Genomic DNA, 15,969 nt, shown 5'->3' on the forward strand with positions numbered 1-15,969 from the left:
CACATTACATATATTTATTATTGCCTGTGCAAAAGCTAGTGGATGACTAGGTAATAATGACGGTGTCATAGTTTGAAGTGTCGGGCCACTGACCAAGCTGCCATACTTTACGAGATGTGAATCAGCCCTTTACAAGTTTGTTACGTTCTCACTCTACCTTCTGGCAGTCTCCAAGGATCCAGCATTATGTGACAAAATGATCTATATTTATACTTCCAGTGTCTTACAACAGGAATTCCCCCATACGCTCAAAGAGATGTTGTCTTCCTTTCTTCTCCCTCGGTTGCCCAGAGCAACAAAACATAGCAACACTCAGCATCATCCCTCCCTTCAGCCTGACCTTTTTCACTGGAAACTCTGAACGTCACTCGTGAGGTCCCTGTAACACACCCTCCTTTGATAAAGCACCAGTTTAGGAGCTCACAGACTGAGCAGGGCTGGGGGTGGGGGGGTGGCAGGGGCAGGGGGGGGGTCCGTTCAAGGGAGCTATAATTGAATTGAACAAGAATATGATTGTCTGCCTGAGCAGCAGCTTTTTATCTGCTGGCCTCAGCACCAATCATCAGACGGACAGGAGTAGCCATTTTAGATCAGGCATCCATAATGCGGCATGTGCATTCATGAATAGTGCATGAAGGGAAGACATGCGTTACGCTAAATTACACATCCTGGAGCTGCTGTGATCTCATCGGCCACCAATGGGAGATTTGGCTGTGAGTCATGTGGTCACGTGGTCCATAGGCAATGACAAAGAGAGGGTGTTTGTGGATAGGTGTGAATGTGGAGTGAAGTGGTGATGTCATACATATTCAGGTCATGTATGTTTATGCTACAAAAAGAACAGATTTCATGTAATATACATATATCACAGGCAAACCAAGTTTCTGTGGATAATATTTAGTTTATGTAACACTGCCTACACCACAAATCTTGCTTTTAAGGACCACTTATCAGGATTGTAGGGGGGATTATATGCTTTCAAATAATAATGCTAAGCTAAATCAAACACATCACGGTGCCATATTCATACCTAAGACGTAAGACTGGTGTCCAAACTGTCATCTGATGGTCAAGTAAGAGACTCAGATTTACATTTCACCGAGCTCCATAGATGTATCTCCCCAGAGCCTCCCCTGTTTTCCTGTCTTACTCCTCCACATAAGCACTCTGGCTCCAAACCAGCTGCGTGGCAAGCTTGTCATCGTGTATGTTAACATAAAGTGAGTGGATATGTGATATTCCTTATTGTCTAAGAGGTGTGAATCAATGCTTAGATCTCAAGAACCCCTGTGTCCGATAGAATACCTGAATGATATGTGATATGTGGAGGAAATGATATGCAGCTGCTACGATAAGATAGAACTGTTGTAGAGCAGTTGTAGTACAAAGTAGGACAGAGTGTTAATATATGGAGTGAAAATGTGAACAAAAATGAATGAAATACAAGAGAGAAGATGATCGGTAAGGTTGAAAAACCAAATCTCCACAATTCAAGAAATGTAGCCTACTAACAAGAGGCACAAAGTGTGTAACAGTGAGGTGCAAATGAAAAAAAGACACCCTGTAAATAGCTGTTATGGTGAATCATAAATTAAAGTAACAAACACCAGAAATGTAAGAGGTTACCAGTTCCATTAACATATCATAACATCAATATAACTAATATAACTATACCTAGTTATTGGTAAATGCTATGGTGCTGCATTTGGCAGCATATGTCACATGAAGCTATTGGAATAGCAACCAAAGTATGATCCATCCAACAGCACTGACCTGAACACACCAGGCATACACTCCCACACTGCACAGATCAGCACTGGGGTCTGGTCCTAGTATTTGGTCTATTTTCTGCTCTTAGACTCTTCGACAGGGAGCCACAGCAAACCGAAACTGACATGAAGTGATGATTAGAGAATGCGATGTGTCAGCCATACGACATAAAGACCATCTCCAGAGATTTAACACAGCAGGGAGAGCTGAGGTCAACTTAGACCAATGATGTCCCATCACTGGAGCCTTTCTTCCTCTTTCGTTCTGTCTGTTCCACATAACACTAATGAAAAACCAACATGGCAATCAGACAACAGACTGGACAAAGAAATGAGAGAACAGGATGAGCTTCCATGACCAAGTCATACATTTATATATGTATACATCTATATATTTATAGTGTGTGGTCCTGCAAACAGCTGTGTGCTTCAGGCAGGAACAAGTGAGCTCCCTGCTGGTGAACAAACAACACTGTTGTTGAGGAGAGAAGTCAAATACAACCAGTAAATAACCTACTATGGTCCTGCAGCAACGGTAATGTGCAAGACTTCGTGAAATATTTTTAAATTCAAAACAGATCATATTTGGAAATGATGTTTACACACGATTCTAACAATATTCAGGTTTCTAATCGTTCGCATTGGTCCAGAATCTAAATATATCTTTTCCATTGCTTTTCCATTCCAAAGGTTGTAATAAGCCAGTTACAACATGTGTGACCGCATTAGACAGTGTGGAATTACATACATTGTTCAAAATGTAAAGCCACTTAAGAGGGTAAAGAGAGAAAGCAGCATGCTAAGGGGTGAGTTAGGCTACTTGACTTCTACTAGGTCCATTTAGTGGCAGCTCTGGAGCTTTCGATCATATCATGTGATTGTCATTAGCAGATAGCACTGGTCATGGAGTTGTGGATGTTGTTTTTTAGCATGTTGTCCATTTTTGTTAAGATGAAGCTTTAGAACTAGAACATCTCAAAAACAAAAGTGGCCATAAAAAAGGAGATTGAAAAATCTCCAATTTCATGGCAAACAAAGAAATGATCCATAGAACATTCAAATTCATTCAAATTTTTGAACAAGTAATGTAACACGTGTCATACTAGTGTGACAATAAGGATTAGAAAGAAGAAATAAAAGGGATTAAGATTTAAAGATAAAAAATCAGGTAGAGAGAATATTTTGTCATCTGTCTGAGTCTTAGTATAGAGCCTATACATTGTGTATGTGAACTCATGTAATTCCCTAATGGTCAGACATTGGGTAATACAATATGGAAGTAGGAGACAGTGGGTTTGGAGAGTAATATAAGTGAGAAATACGCAATTAAACAGAAAGAAAGAAAAAATATCCAGTTGAATCAACACCTTTCTGCAGCTACCAGTGCTGCAAACACTGCTGACAGCATCCTGCATGTGCATGGCTCCCAATATATCAATTTAGAGCCCCTTGCTTGGCAGAAGCTAGCTCAGTTTCCATAGCAACGCACTGCACAAGTCCTCCTCCACCCCCGCCCATCGCCACTGAGTGATGCAGGAAGTGCAGTGATGGAGGAAGCTGTGCGAGAGTCTCCAGCGTGGCACATTAACCTACTTCCCCACCAGCCGGGGATATAACCCGGACACAGAACAGGAGAGGAGGAAGAGAAAAAAATGGACGGAGGAGAGGACAAGGTGGCAGAAAAGGAAGGGCAGAAACGCAATGGGTGGAAAGCAATGGGTGGGAAGGAAGGAAGGAGTAGTGGTAGAGGTGCAGAGGGGATAGGAATAAGAGAAGGAGAAACAGGGACTTAAGTGACTAGAAAAAGGAGAGAGAGCTGAGGAGATATGGTAGGAGACGGCGACAAAGGTGGAAAAAGCACGACATAGGGTAGAAAATTCAAGTTGCTAGATTTGTAAGATTGTAAATCTAACAAATATTGATCTTGTAAATCTTTAGAAAATAGTGCTAATGGGATTTGTAGTCATTGACCAACATAAACCATTACATACAATTAGACTAATAATACTAAAGGAGCTGTACGTAGAGCATTGCATTCTTGTAAATCCTTCAAAATAAAACAGCAAAAATCAGCTCCTGGTCTCAGCAAATAAAACATTAGCACGAGCAAATCTCATTAACAATTAATGTATGCTGTCATCTGATGGACATTGTGAAATCATCATAACTTTGAATATGCTGATAACCACAGAAAAAAACAATATCGATCGAATTCAGTGGCTCCCCTGCTGTATGCTAATAGCATACTTTCTTCACTGTCCATGTGCACAGCGGCGCTCTGCATCCCTCTTCACTCAGTGGTCCTGATGAGAGGATGTGGCTTCCCTGCCTCTCTTTCGTCTGCTCTGCCTCCACTCATATTTTCAACCAATTCAAGAATTACCAGAAACCTCGCGACACATTTTCTACCACACTTCAACTACACAACAGGGGGATGCTCCAAGAGAAAATGGCTCTCCCGTGCATTTTCCCCAGAGGAGAAAGCTCTTCTCCGCTCTTGTCAGAATCCTTCTGAAAGTGTGAAATGAGCGGATGGAGATGAAGATTACAGAGGAGAAACGGGATGACTTACCAACATGAGTGATGACACACTGCACCCTCTCTAGCAGCTCCTGGACCGACATCTCGTCTTCTCTCAGCCAGCACAGCATCTCAGGGATGTTCGTCGCATCCACCCTCCTCCCTCTCTCTCTCTCTCTCTCTCTCTCCGCTGCCACGCCTCCCTCTTCTTGTCACCCTACCTTCCCCAACAGCCTCCTGTCCTTTTGCTCCCAAATCCAATTGTCTCCTCTCAGTTTTTTTCTCCTCTCTGCTCTCTGCTGCTTCTCGTTTCTAGTTTTTAATTTTTTTTTTTTTTTTCTTATGCCTGTCCTCTCCTCTCCGTCATCACAGCTCCTCTCTCAAAGCTCATGGACGACAATGATGATGCCACTCCCAGCCAGTCAGCAAAATAGTAAGCCTGGAAATAGAATAATCAGCTTGTCAACCAGGCGCATGTGAATAACCAAGACAGCCAGTCAGGGACTAGAATAGCAGGTAGCTCTGTCAGCTAGTCAGTGAATAAGACAAGTAGTCAGCCAGTTATTTTGTCACCCAGTCAACCAGACAATAAACAATAAAAGCTAATCAGTCAGTCAGTGAACAAAAGAGAGAATTAGAATGTCAGCTAGTCAAACCAGGCAGCAACAAAAGCAACAACAACATTAACAGAAATAGCTAGTTTGTCTTTAAATGTGAAAGTCAGAGTACAAAACAGCCACTCAGTTATTAGGTTAAAAAACTAATTAGTCAACAAACATCAGCCACCGAGACTCTTATTCAGTCCTTGACATAAAGCTGGGCAAAATGATAAAGGAAGCCTCCAAGTCAAAAAGACAATAATCCTCACAATAAAGGAAAAGAAAGGATGCTCCTCTGGAAGAAAATATTGAGAATATGTATAGTCCACCCCACTTATTAGGACACTCTTCAGGCTCTGGGTAGGGAAGCACTGCCGCTGCTGCTTTGATGATGCTCTGTTTGCTCTAATAAAGAAGCTGAGTCACAAAGAGGAAAAACGAATCAGAGGGCTGCTATACCTGCCTGCAGGCGGAGGGAGAGACGGCGAAACAGAGGGGAGGGGGGATGGATAGGATGGGGGTTAACAGGCCCACGAGGGAAATCCTGGTGCCTGGAGCTGGGCTGTGCGTGGACTGGAGCTAGTGGAATATTGACTGACCCTCAAAATGAAATATTCCCAGACTGTGGATTAGATTCAAGGTTGGGGAAATGACAGAGAATCATTTTAAAATCATTATCGTTTTTTTTAGTCTAATAAGATTCACTGATTCACTGATTTCACTGCGGTCATGTCAGGATGGCTGACACAAAACAAATCAATAGCCTACACCCATCATTCGTCATTCATGCCCTGGCTGTCTGGGTTCATTCAATGCTGCCAGGGGCCACTCTGCTTATCCCACTCCATGTTTTAAAGCAAACAATGCCGTGCTGCAGGGGCATTAGCATGTCTCCATGTGCCCGTGGCTCCTGGGACTGGGAGACCACCATTATCAAGGGACATCTGTACTCAGCCTCTCTCTGCCAGCCAATTATAGGCCCTACTGAAGGCTTTCAAAGAACAGACACAGCAGCTGGTAGACAAAGCAGAGCACAATGTGTGTTGATTCATCCATTAAAGCACTATTGTGCTGATACTTGCAATATTGTTATTTACAGTGAATTTGCTTTTTGTAGATTTTGAATTCAAATATAACTGGCAATTAAGTGTGAATGAATGATGGATGTTTTGTTATCATTTTCATATAATCTAACAGTTTGGAATATTACAAGAACTACTGCGCATTAACAAAGCAGAGAAATGGGAGCTGAGGGGGTGAGAATGTATGGAGAGAGAAGGGAGGAGAGAAGAAAGGAAAGAAAGGGAGGAGACCATATGGAGCGAGGAAAGGAGGGGCGGGGCCGACTCCAGCATCCGCGGGATCTGATTGGAAGTCAGGAAATGTCGTCGGCGGAAGTTATCTTCTCCTCCAGAGCGGGAAAACACTGCCACTGTCAGACATATGAACCCCAAGGCTCTGCTGACGCTGGGCTCTATTATTGTTAGCTATTAGCACGTTGTAACACCGACTGTGGGATATTTACGTCGTAGTTTGTGTTAACAGCGGCTGGTATATAAGGTAAGCGTAGAACCAACAGCTAACAATCAGCTATTACTTTCAGCTAGCTAGTGTTAATAGTCAACAGGCCAGCGCTGGCTAGCTTAACTTAGCTAGTTGTTGCTAGCTAACGTGTTGAATACTGTTAACTATATTTTACCCCGCGTATTCAAAATACCGTGTGAGTGGAAATAAACGGTACGTAATGTAATTTTAGCTTGGTCCTTAAGGTCTCATATTCACATTATATGCAGACATGTTCATGTTGTTTATCATTGTGGCTGTTATTACCTTCAGCTTCTCGTGTGTGTCTAATCACTGTGACAGATGAGGCACCAGTTCTTGCCTGGTGAGTGCAGCAGACATTATTGTTTAGTCCCTGGTGGTGCAGCAATTTGACCCTTCTGGCTAAACTTCGGATATCACAGACCGTGTGTCTTCTATCCAGGGGAAGCTTGGTGCTTCAACTTGTTTTTAGGTGATATCTTTGTAATGTAATGTCTGTTTTTGCATCTGTGTTTTACCAAATTAGGAAGGAGTCATGCAGGCCTTCCTGAAAGGAGCCACTGTGCAGACTACCAGACCTCAGAAAGACAAGGCTGCAGCAGGTCCCAGTACAGAGAAGAAGGCCAGGGCTGTTCCTTGGGTAGAAAAATAGTAAGTGTGAACACACACAAAGGTGCGTGGTAGAGAATGTCTGCTTCTGTAGCATGAAGCTGTCACATCCACCATTTCGTAGCATTTCTCCTAAATGCTGTGCAAGACATTCTCTTACTTTTCTTGTTTCGGCCACTTGCATGTGTTTTATTAAGTTGCAGTGTGTTGAGCTCTCAGAGCCACCGTAGGTTTATTAATCAGTGAGCTAGCAGTGGCTACTTAGCAGTAGCTACATGGCAGGTAGAGACAGACTGAATACTGCACATTGCTCCATCACCTCCCGTATCGTAACCTCTCACAACAAAGAGATGACAACTTGCCCCTAAACCGGCCGGAGAGCTTAGATCAGTCTACAGCCTTTTGTCAGTCTGCTCCTCTCATAAATGTATTGATTTCACCACATGATGGGCTCAGCCAGTTAAATACCTCGAGCCATCAGACATCTGAAATCGCAATAATCCTGTAGACTGTGTGCATATAGCATCACAGTTTATGGGATTGTCGTGACTCAATACAGCTAACTTACCCAGCTATCATCTGTTACTTTTTTATAACTTAATGTTTTTTTTATAGTAAATTCTAATTAATGGAATTTGATGTATCGGACGGTTAAGAATGTGGGATGAAACCCTCGTCTCCTCCGCTTGTCTGTGTGTTTAATTTACAGGTTTTATCCAGTGAAATTTGATTTGCCAGAATATTTCATAATGACACATTCTGATCCAGTCGATCCACATAAAACGAAACCAATTTAGGTTCATACATCAAACTGGACTGGCAAAACTGGAAAGCGACCCAACCCTAATTTACATACTGTATTTTCACGAACTCCAGCAGGCCAAAGTGTGTTGATGAGGTGGCCTTTCAGGAGGAGGTGGTAGCAGTGCTGAAGAAATCTCTGGAAGGAGCAGATGTAAGTGTTGTGCTCTGTAATGGCTTATACATATCATTATTTTACAGTCACCCCTGCATCCCAGGTGCAGGTTTTGAGTATCATCCAGGAAAAAAAAAAAAATGCTGATGGAACTAAACTTATAGAGCTGATCCTATGTGTATATGGGGCCATATTTTGAGATTAGTGGCTCTGAAATGTCTGAATGCCATTAAGTTGTTCTAATGATACTGATAATAAGTTGGCTTATATAGCACCTGTGTAAAGCTTTTTCTTTTTATATGCAGCTTCCCAACTTGCTCTTTTATGGTCCTCCTGGAACAGGAAAGACTTCCACTATCTTAGCTGCTGCCCGTGAACTTTATGGGTGAGTGAAATGACGATGATGATGTTGTTGGTAAGAGGCAGAGGGTTCAGGTCTTTGCATTTCCAGAAATGTGATCATTCACCTGTGTTTTGTTTATGCATTTCCCTCGCATATGAGTCCTTGTCTTCCTTCTCTGTTTCTCCAGTCCAGAGCTGTACAGACAGAGGGTGCTGGAGTTAAATGCCTCTGATGAACGAGGCATCCAGGTCGTCAGAGAGAAGGTCAAGACCTTTGCCCAACTCACAGTGGCCGGGACTCGCCCAGAGTGAGTCAGTGTTGATTGCATCACGTGTATGCTCAAATTATTAAAAGTAAAAAGCCTATATATTTTGGAAAAACCTTTAGTGTTGGGATGAATCCTTTCAGATGTATCTCTCAATTCATTGATCCCAAACCAATGCTAAGACTTTGAGTCACTGTGCTTTGCTGTATCTGTAGTGGGAAGTCGTGCCCTCCCTTTAAGATCATCATCCTGGATGAGGCAGACTCCATGACATCAGCAGCTCAGGCTGCTCTCAGGCGGACAATGGAAAAGGAGTCCCGCACCACCCGCTTCTGCCTCATCTGTAACTACATCAGCAGGTCAGCTGACTTATCCCGATCATCCACAGACGGCTGCCGCACTCTGTGTGTGATTGATTCTTACCCTGCTGTGTGTCCATGTGTTCCCAAGGATCATTGAGCCTCTGACCTCCAGATGTTCCAAGTTTCGCTTCAAACCTCTAGCCAATCAGATCCAAGAAGAGCGCCTGCTGGAGATCTGTGAGAAGGAGAGCCTCAAATACACCAAAGAGGTAATGGAGAGAGAGTACGACGTGTTGCTCCCAGACATTCTTAAGCTGTCTTTCACACCTGTAGTTTAGTTCATTCAATCCAAACCAAAAAAGATTTACTGTTTCTTTTTAATTCTAATCTTAAAGGATAACCTCAAGGGCCTATTTTTGCATGTCTTTGGCTTGAAATGACTGGTAGCTAAAATAGTTGGATTTGGTCCAGTAGATCCCCTTAGACTGCAGTCATAAACCAGGCTGCAATGGCTACAACCTAATCCTTTGGGGCAACTGCTCTTATCGAAGTTTGTCTACTTGTTTTTGCCACTGACAGGTTCAGATTAGTATTCTACTTGTCTCACAACAATAAGGCAAGGATCCCTACAGAGGCAGACCTGTACAATCAGTTTTGTTCAATGAGAAACAGTCGTTACATTGGTCTTCTCAAAGTCCCCAGGCTCCATTGACAAAAACATCATCGTCATTTTACTTTGCAGAACCCAAAAGTTGCTGGTCTGCTGCTGTCTCAATCGGTTAGTTTGTGTTATTGAACGTTACTAGAGTTAACTGTTGACCTTAGTAGAATTAAAGAACAATGAGTGGACTTTAAAATGAGCAAAAACATTGAGAACATGTAGTTTGCAGAGAAAGTTACAATGCATTTGGCACCGTATGCTTTTCAGGAGGTTACTGATGAAGTAAGGTCATTTCCTTGTAGTCTTCCTTCTTGCAACCAGTGGCGTCGCCCCCTGATGGCCACTGGAGAGTATGCAGGTTTAAGGCATTGTGCATTGGCTTTACTGTTACCACTCAGTGGTATTTTCTGAAGGCATACCTTTAAACATACCTCATGTAGAAATGTTTGCCTTTTGCACGTTCACTGTTAGTTACTAGTCTAGTTCCGTGTTGTAAAATGGTTTTATACTCGATCATAAAACACCCAACTGTAATATACACAAAAATACATTTTTATTTTTTCTAAAGTACAGCATACATTTCCAAAGTGTTCTACGTACCATAGAAGAAGATAAATTAGCCTGCATCCTGTCTTCTATTTCTGTTGTACCAACTGCTGAATGAACTGACCTCCTACATGCATAACTGTCATATTTTTGTAGAAAATGAGTTTGATCCATTCGTAAATTGGAAGGCTACAATGATGATATATATATTAGTTTATTCAAAGGTTTGTCTTTGTTATGTTATGTTATTTTAGTTTATTTCAAGTCAATTCAGATTAAAGGACAGGATCTCAGTTTTTCAAGTTTGTTTTAAAACAGCTGTCAGGTTCTCATATGAACATTCAAACTAGTCTGGCTTGCTGTAATCATTCCTCTTGTCCATATTGGCAGAGAGACCCATATGTTCCCACATCATTCAGTGTGAAAGGCTTCCAGTCTGAGTCAGTCAAATCAAGTGGACATCTTCCAAAGTTTCAGTCTTTTTTAGTACAGCAAGTCATTTTTTTGTGTCGACTCAGCAGGGTGAGACTGTCAATGGGCAAAAAGAACTGTGGCTTTAGAAGATGCCCACTGGACTGTGTTTAATTCAGTGGAGCCATATGATGATGAACATTTGAATCTATTTCTGCATGGAACAATATACTGTTGACTTTGCCGCCAATCAGTTCCATTAGAAGCATGCTAGAAAATGATCGTTTACACTGGCCAGTAAAAGGCAGGTTTAAGACTATAGCCAGAAAAAACAGTCTCTGCTGTGCCACCTAACAATGGAAGCCTGCGAGACTGACTTGAAACAATGTGAAACTGTCCTTTTAAGGCATCATGATTTCAGGTCAAATGAGTGTTTTACCCTCTGGACAAAGACGTGACTTCCATGACAGGTGTGGATTACTTCTACAGTTTGTTCACAAGAGAAAATTCTAAATACAAGAAGAAACTGGTGAAAGATGCAAAATCTCTCAGATCACTTGTATGTGCTACTTTAGAACAAATCTATTTGTATGAGTGGTCCACAACAACTGCAACCTGAAGAATCTTCTTGGACTTCCAGTGCGGCAGAGAACTGTGCCTGCTTCTTTGTTATAGCCACGGTCTGTTTCTGCTTATCTAGAGTATAGCAGCATTGGTGAGGGTGTCTGAGGGAGACCTGCGGAAAGCCATCACCTTCCTGCAGAGTGCTGCACGCCTCAACGTCGACAAGGAGATCACCGAGCGCACCATCGTTGAAATTGCCGGGGTGAGACGTACTTCTTTGTGTCACAGATGAGACAGCAGGGATTGATGATAAACAATATGCTAGCTGTAGTTAAAAAGTCCTGCACACCTGACGCCTTGCCATACTCTATTAACAGCATGTCACTCTGTTGTTGTGCTCTCTTTCTTACAGGTCGTCCCTCCCAAGATGATCGACAGTTTACTCCAGATCTGCTTCAGAGGGACATTTGAGAAACTAGAAGTTGCAGTCAGGGTTAGTGTTTGTGACCTGAACTAGTAGCACTGTGTTGTGTGACATGCATTTGTTTCTAAATGACATATTTAACGCTAAAAGTTTCCGACCAAAGACATATTCAGTCCTAAATGATAAAGAAAGCGTTTTAGAAAGTGAGATGTATCTCAGACATGACATTCTCATAAGCTGAACGTCTTTCCTGTCAGAACATGGTGGATGAAGGCTACGCAGCCACACAGATCCTGAGTCAGCTCCATGAGTCTATCATAGAGCAGGACCTGAGCGACAAGCAGAAGTCAGCCATCACAGAGAAGATGGCGGTAAGTGATCCTGGAGGAAACATTGGCTCCTGTACATTTTTATTAGATATACTGTCAGGCTTCAGGAGCAAAGGCACTAATATGTCTTACTCAATTCAGCAGGTGACAATAGTTGACAGGTAAATCATGTTAAATGTTGATTAGTGTTCACTTTCTAATAACTAATCAGAGAAGTACAGCTTACTATCACCAGCTGAGGTGGGGAAAAGTACAGCTGAATGGGCAATTCATTGTATTTTTAGTGGGGATGTTTGACATAAAGCTGAATAAGAGGGACATTTGCAGCGCTGCTGGTCACTATGCTGAAATTAGTTTGGAAATGACCAGCAGGACACCCTAGAGAGGACTTGGGATTGTGTTAGCATGCTATGAGCTAATGGAGAAAGCTCTTGTCGAGCTAAAAACCTGATTTTTAAGGATTCTTTTTTGGGGGGGTGATAGGTTAGTGTATAAGCTTCCATGAGCGAGAGCTAACAAGAGTTCAGAAGAAAAAAGGATCCAATAAAAGACATTCTGTAGTCACAGTGCTACACACGACTGTTCTGTCATATCAAGCTCAGGTTTGGCCGAACGGCCTCATGAGCCTAATCAGACATCAGATGACGTGAGGATTGAAGCACAGCGGATGTAAAGGAATGCTGTAAATGCATTTTTAGGACTGCTCTTAGCAAATAGGAACAGAGAAGTCTGCCTCGTAGGGGTGTTCTGATCAAGTTCTGTAAAAGAGACAGTCGGCACCAGCTGAAAATGAGAGGCCGCAGAGTTTTTTGAACACTGCTTTGTGCTAGTAAGAGAGAGCGGTGGTTTGTTGGTAGGAAATCTGTGTGTATCGTCAGTATGAATGTTCAGAGTCACTTGCACTGGTGCAGAGTTTGGAGCAGGAAAAGGCTGATTGCCTACTAATTAGCCTATAACTGACCAAAGCTACACAAAATCCTGTGTTCTGCAAGGTGAAGTTACTGTTTCTGTCAATGGAGTCTGGTGGCTTTGAAGAGGGACATAATGGCTGATTCTGGGATGTTACAGGTCTAACTCTGTAAGGATCCTTTCCATTATGGTTTCAAACACTTAGAATAACAATCTGAGCCTGTCGGTGGCAAAAACCTCAGACCTACTAGTCATTCACACCCCAAAATATGTAAGCATTTAAATACATAGGAGTTCTCCTATAATGTCCTTCTAATGTCCACGTTTTCTAAATCCTCAGATTGTGCTTGTGTTTCCTCTCTGGTCTGCTCTCAGGTCGTAGGTAAATGCCTGTCAGATGGTGCCGATGAGTACTTGCAGATGTTGAGTCTCTGTTCAGTCATCATGCAGCAGGCCTCCCACAACAACTGAGCAGCACACAGGGCAGCATCTCCTCTCTACCGTACCGTCCCCTACTTGCAACGGGACCAACAGCCTCACTGAGACGTCAGCACTGCACTCGGACTCAGCTCTGAAGACTTTGTTCAGATTTACAGTGTGGGACTTCCACCTGCAGACACCAGATGCCCAGATGATAGTGGTGTAGTTAAATGTCAGAGAACACAGCTTTAAGGTGTGTCTCCACATCTAATAAACAGTCTCCCTCTACTCTAGGATGAGTAGGGGGAGAATAAGACGCTACCATGTGAACATACTTTCTGTTGCTGCACCCGTCAGATATCTCTCTAGTATTTACCTCCAGAAATTTGTGCTTTTTGCGTTTTGGAAAGTAATAAATGTTTTTTGTATCTTTTGCGTGTTTCTGTGAAGTCATTGCTCATGATTAGGACGTACATTAAATCCACTGCAGCCTGCTTCACTGGTCCACAACCACAAACTCTCAGCAACTGTGGAGAGAAATTAGGCTCCACACTGGGGCCACATGAGTTTCATTATGTACAAACAGAAAAAAGATTTACAAACTTGCGTGTCAATTTCAGCATTTTATGGTGTTCACAAATCCTCTCCACAAACACAATGTAATACACACGGCTTGCTTCCATGTCAAATGGCAGGGAAACGGTAAACTAAGGTAACTCGCTTGATTGTCATTGATAGTCCTAAGAATTAATGAAACATTAAACAGCTATTTTCTTAAAAGAAGACATGACTGGAAATTCCGCTCAGGAAAAAAGAATCAGATTAAGGGTAAGAGTGAGTCCTGTCTCACAGAGGTGTGGGCATAGAATGGTTCATCATTTAGGCTGTCAGAATGTGTTTTTCTGCTACCATGTCCCATTGCACCCTGCCCCGCCATACTGGATATTTTCAACAAAATATCTAACTTTATATCTGTCTAAATACCACACACAGTGACCTTAACCGTGTTTCCATACTCCCCCACAACAAAAGGTACAATGTTGATCAAGTAGACATCGTAGGGTGGTTTACCAGTGTGGGCACCGGTTTGTAGTTCTTCATTCTCAGTTTTTCACATTACACATACTGTAGGTGTATTTTTTTTTACTTGCTAAACTTCACCCATGATTCGACCCCTGCAGACCAGGTTGCATACAGACCACAAAAGACTTGTGGGTAACTTTCTGTGTCTCATAAGTCACTGATACAGTTGGGCAGAAAGCAGGACCCTCTACTGTATATTACTACTACACGGGTCAGAAACTATTCCCAAACTCCTCTGCAACAGGAAGCAAGACTGTAAAACTAACGGGGCAAAACGTTGTCACATAAAATGTAGTACAGCGTGAATATTCAACTGTCCACAGACGACTACTGTAGGTTTGAAGAAAAAGGAAGACAGATGCTGATTTACAGTACTGTACATTTTCATACAAAAACTGTATTCAAACAGCATCTGACACAACAAACTAACAAAAAGAAGAGTGAAGCGAGGTGGACATTTTGAATCTTTTCATCTTTTAACCTTGAACAGAAACAGCGTGTTGTCTTACATGACAATATAACTGGAGTGACTGTGTTTTTCCATTTTTTCCACAACAACAGAACTTAAACAGTCTGAGAACCATGAAACAAATATAATATATATATATATAAAAAAAAAAACAAAAGGGGGTTAAAAAAAAAAAAAATGGTTACGCAAGTAGACAAAACCAGGAAAAGGCAAAATTGAATCTTTTGTTACACAGGGTAAATAATTATATAATTCATCTTTCCAAGAGAAGAATATAAGAGACATAGGCTAAGACAATAAAACATTGACAGCAGTGTAGGTGTCACACATCACTATATAATAACCATCCTTTATGTTGCCAAGATACAAGTCCAATATATCATCATGAGAGTAACACACATTACCATCACTTCAGCCTATTCTTTTCTGTGTAATATTTCATCCATGAAGGGGCCCCATGTCTTCTGAAGTATATTTAGTCTATTATTAATTTTAAAGATAGACTGTTCATAATTGGCTATTTTAGTCATTTCTCCCAACCACTCACTAAAAGGTACGGTATTATCAGTTTTCCAGTGTCTAAGTACGATTCTGCACCCCGTGGAGAGGGCCAGCCTACACCACAGGGTCTGCTGGGCTGTTAGTCCCTCCCCCCTCACACCTATTCCTAATATACAAAGTGCAGGGTTTTGCACAAATTTTGTACCCAGTACTTTGTTGACAAATCCTATTACATTCTTCCATACATTCTGGGTCCACTGACAATTGTAAAATATGTGTAAGAGTGTGCCTTTACTCCTATGGCATCTCCAACATAAATCTGAGTCCCACAGTTTTAATTTGGCCATTTTACATGGGGTCCAATAACATCTGTGAATAATTTTGTACTTGCGAGTTTGCTTTTTAATTTACTTTTGATTATTCATTTGTCCCCAGACAGTATCAAACAGTGTCAAATATACACACAAATGAGGGGAGCGATGTAACTAAGAATACTTACTCATGTACAGTGCTTAAGTACAGTATTTACCTGCACTTTACTTGTGTACAGCGTATGCCACTTTATGTTTCTATTTAACAACGTTTCACAGGGAAACATCGAACTTTTTTTGGATTTAGGATTAGAATGTTGGTAATATTAATGGGATGGATATAATTTACAGCAATATTATATCACCTTTGCCTCCAAGAATGGTCAGTTTTCCCACTAGCGTCAATATATTTTAGTCAATATAGCCTATAGTTGGGTCGAACCAGAAATCCATCCCCTGGTCATGCTTCTGCC

The 15,969-nt window shown here is 41.8% G+C and overlaps 1 protein-coding gene across 1 annotated transcript; it reads left to right on the top strand.

Annotated features, from left to right (window-relative positions):
* The first annotated feature begins 6,324 nt into the window (after positions 1 to 6,324).
* On the top strand, positions 6,325 to 13,565 carry rfc4 (replication factor C (activator 1) 4). Its single transcript, XM_070832509.1, has 11 exons — positions 6,325 to 6,448; positions 6,960 to 7,084; positions 7,919 to 7,997; positions 8,264 to 8,343; positions 8,489 to 8,608; positions 8,782 to 8,925; positions 9,017 to 9,137; positions 11,187 to 11,312; positions 11,463 to 11,543; positions 11,732 to 11,845; positions 13,088 to 13,565. Exons 2-11 carry the CDS (start codon positions 6,969 to 6,971, stop codon positions 13,181 to 13,183), a joined length of 1,077 nt encoding a protein of 358 aa, XP_070688610.1. The 5' UTR covers positions 6,325 to 6,448; positions 6,960 to 6,968; the 3' UTR covers positions 13,184 to 13,565.
* Positions 13,566 to 15,969: the final 2,404 nt, after the last annotated feature.

This window comes from Pempheris klunzingeri, chromosome 6, assembly GCF_042242105.1.
Source record: "Pempheris klunzingeri isolate RE-2024b chromosome 6, fPemKlu1.hap1, whole genome shotgun sequence".
In the NCBI taxonomy this organism is placed as follows: Eukaryota; Metazoa; Chordata; class Actinopteri; order Acropomatiformes; family Pempheridae; genus Pempheris; species Pempheris klunzingeri.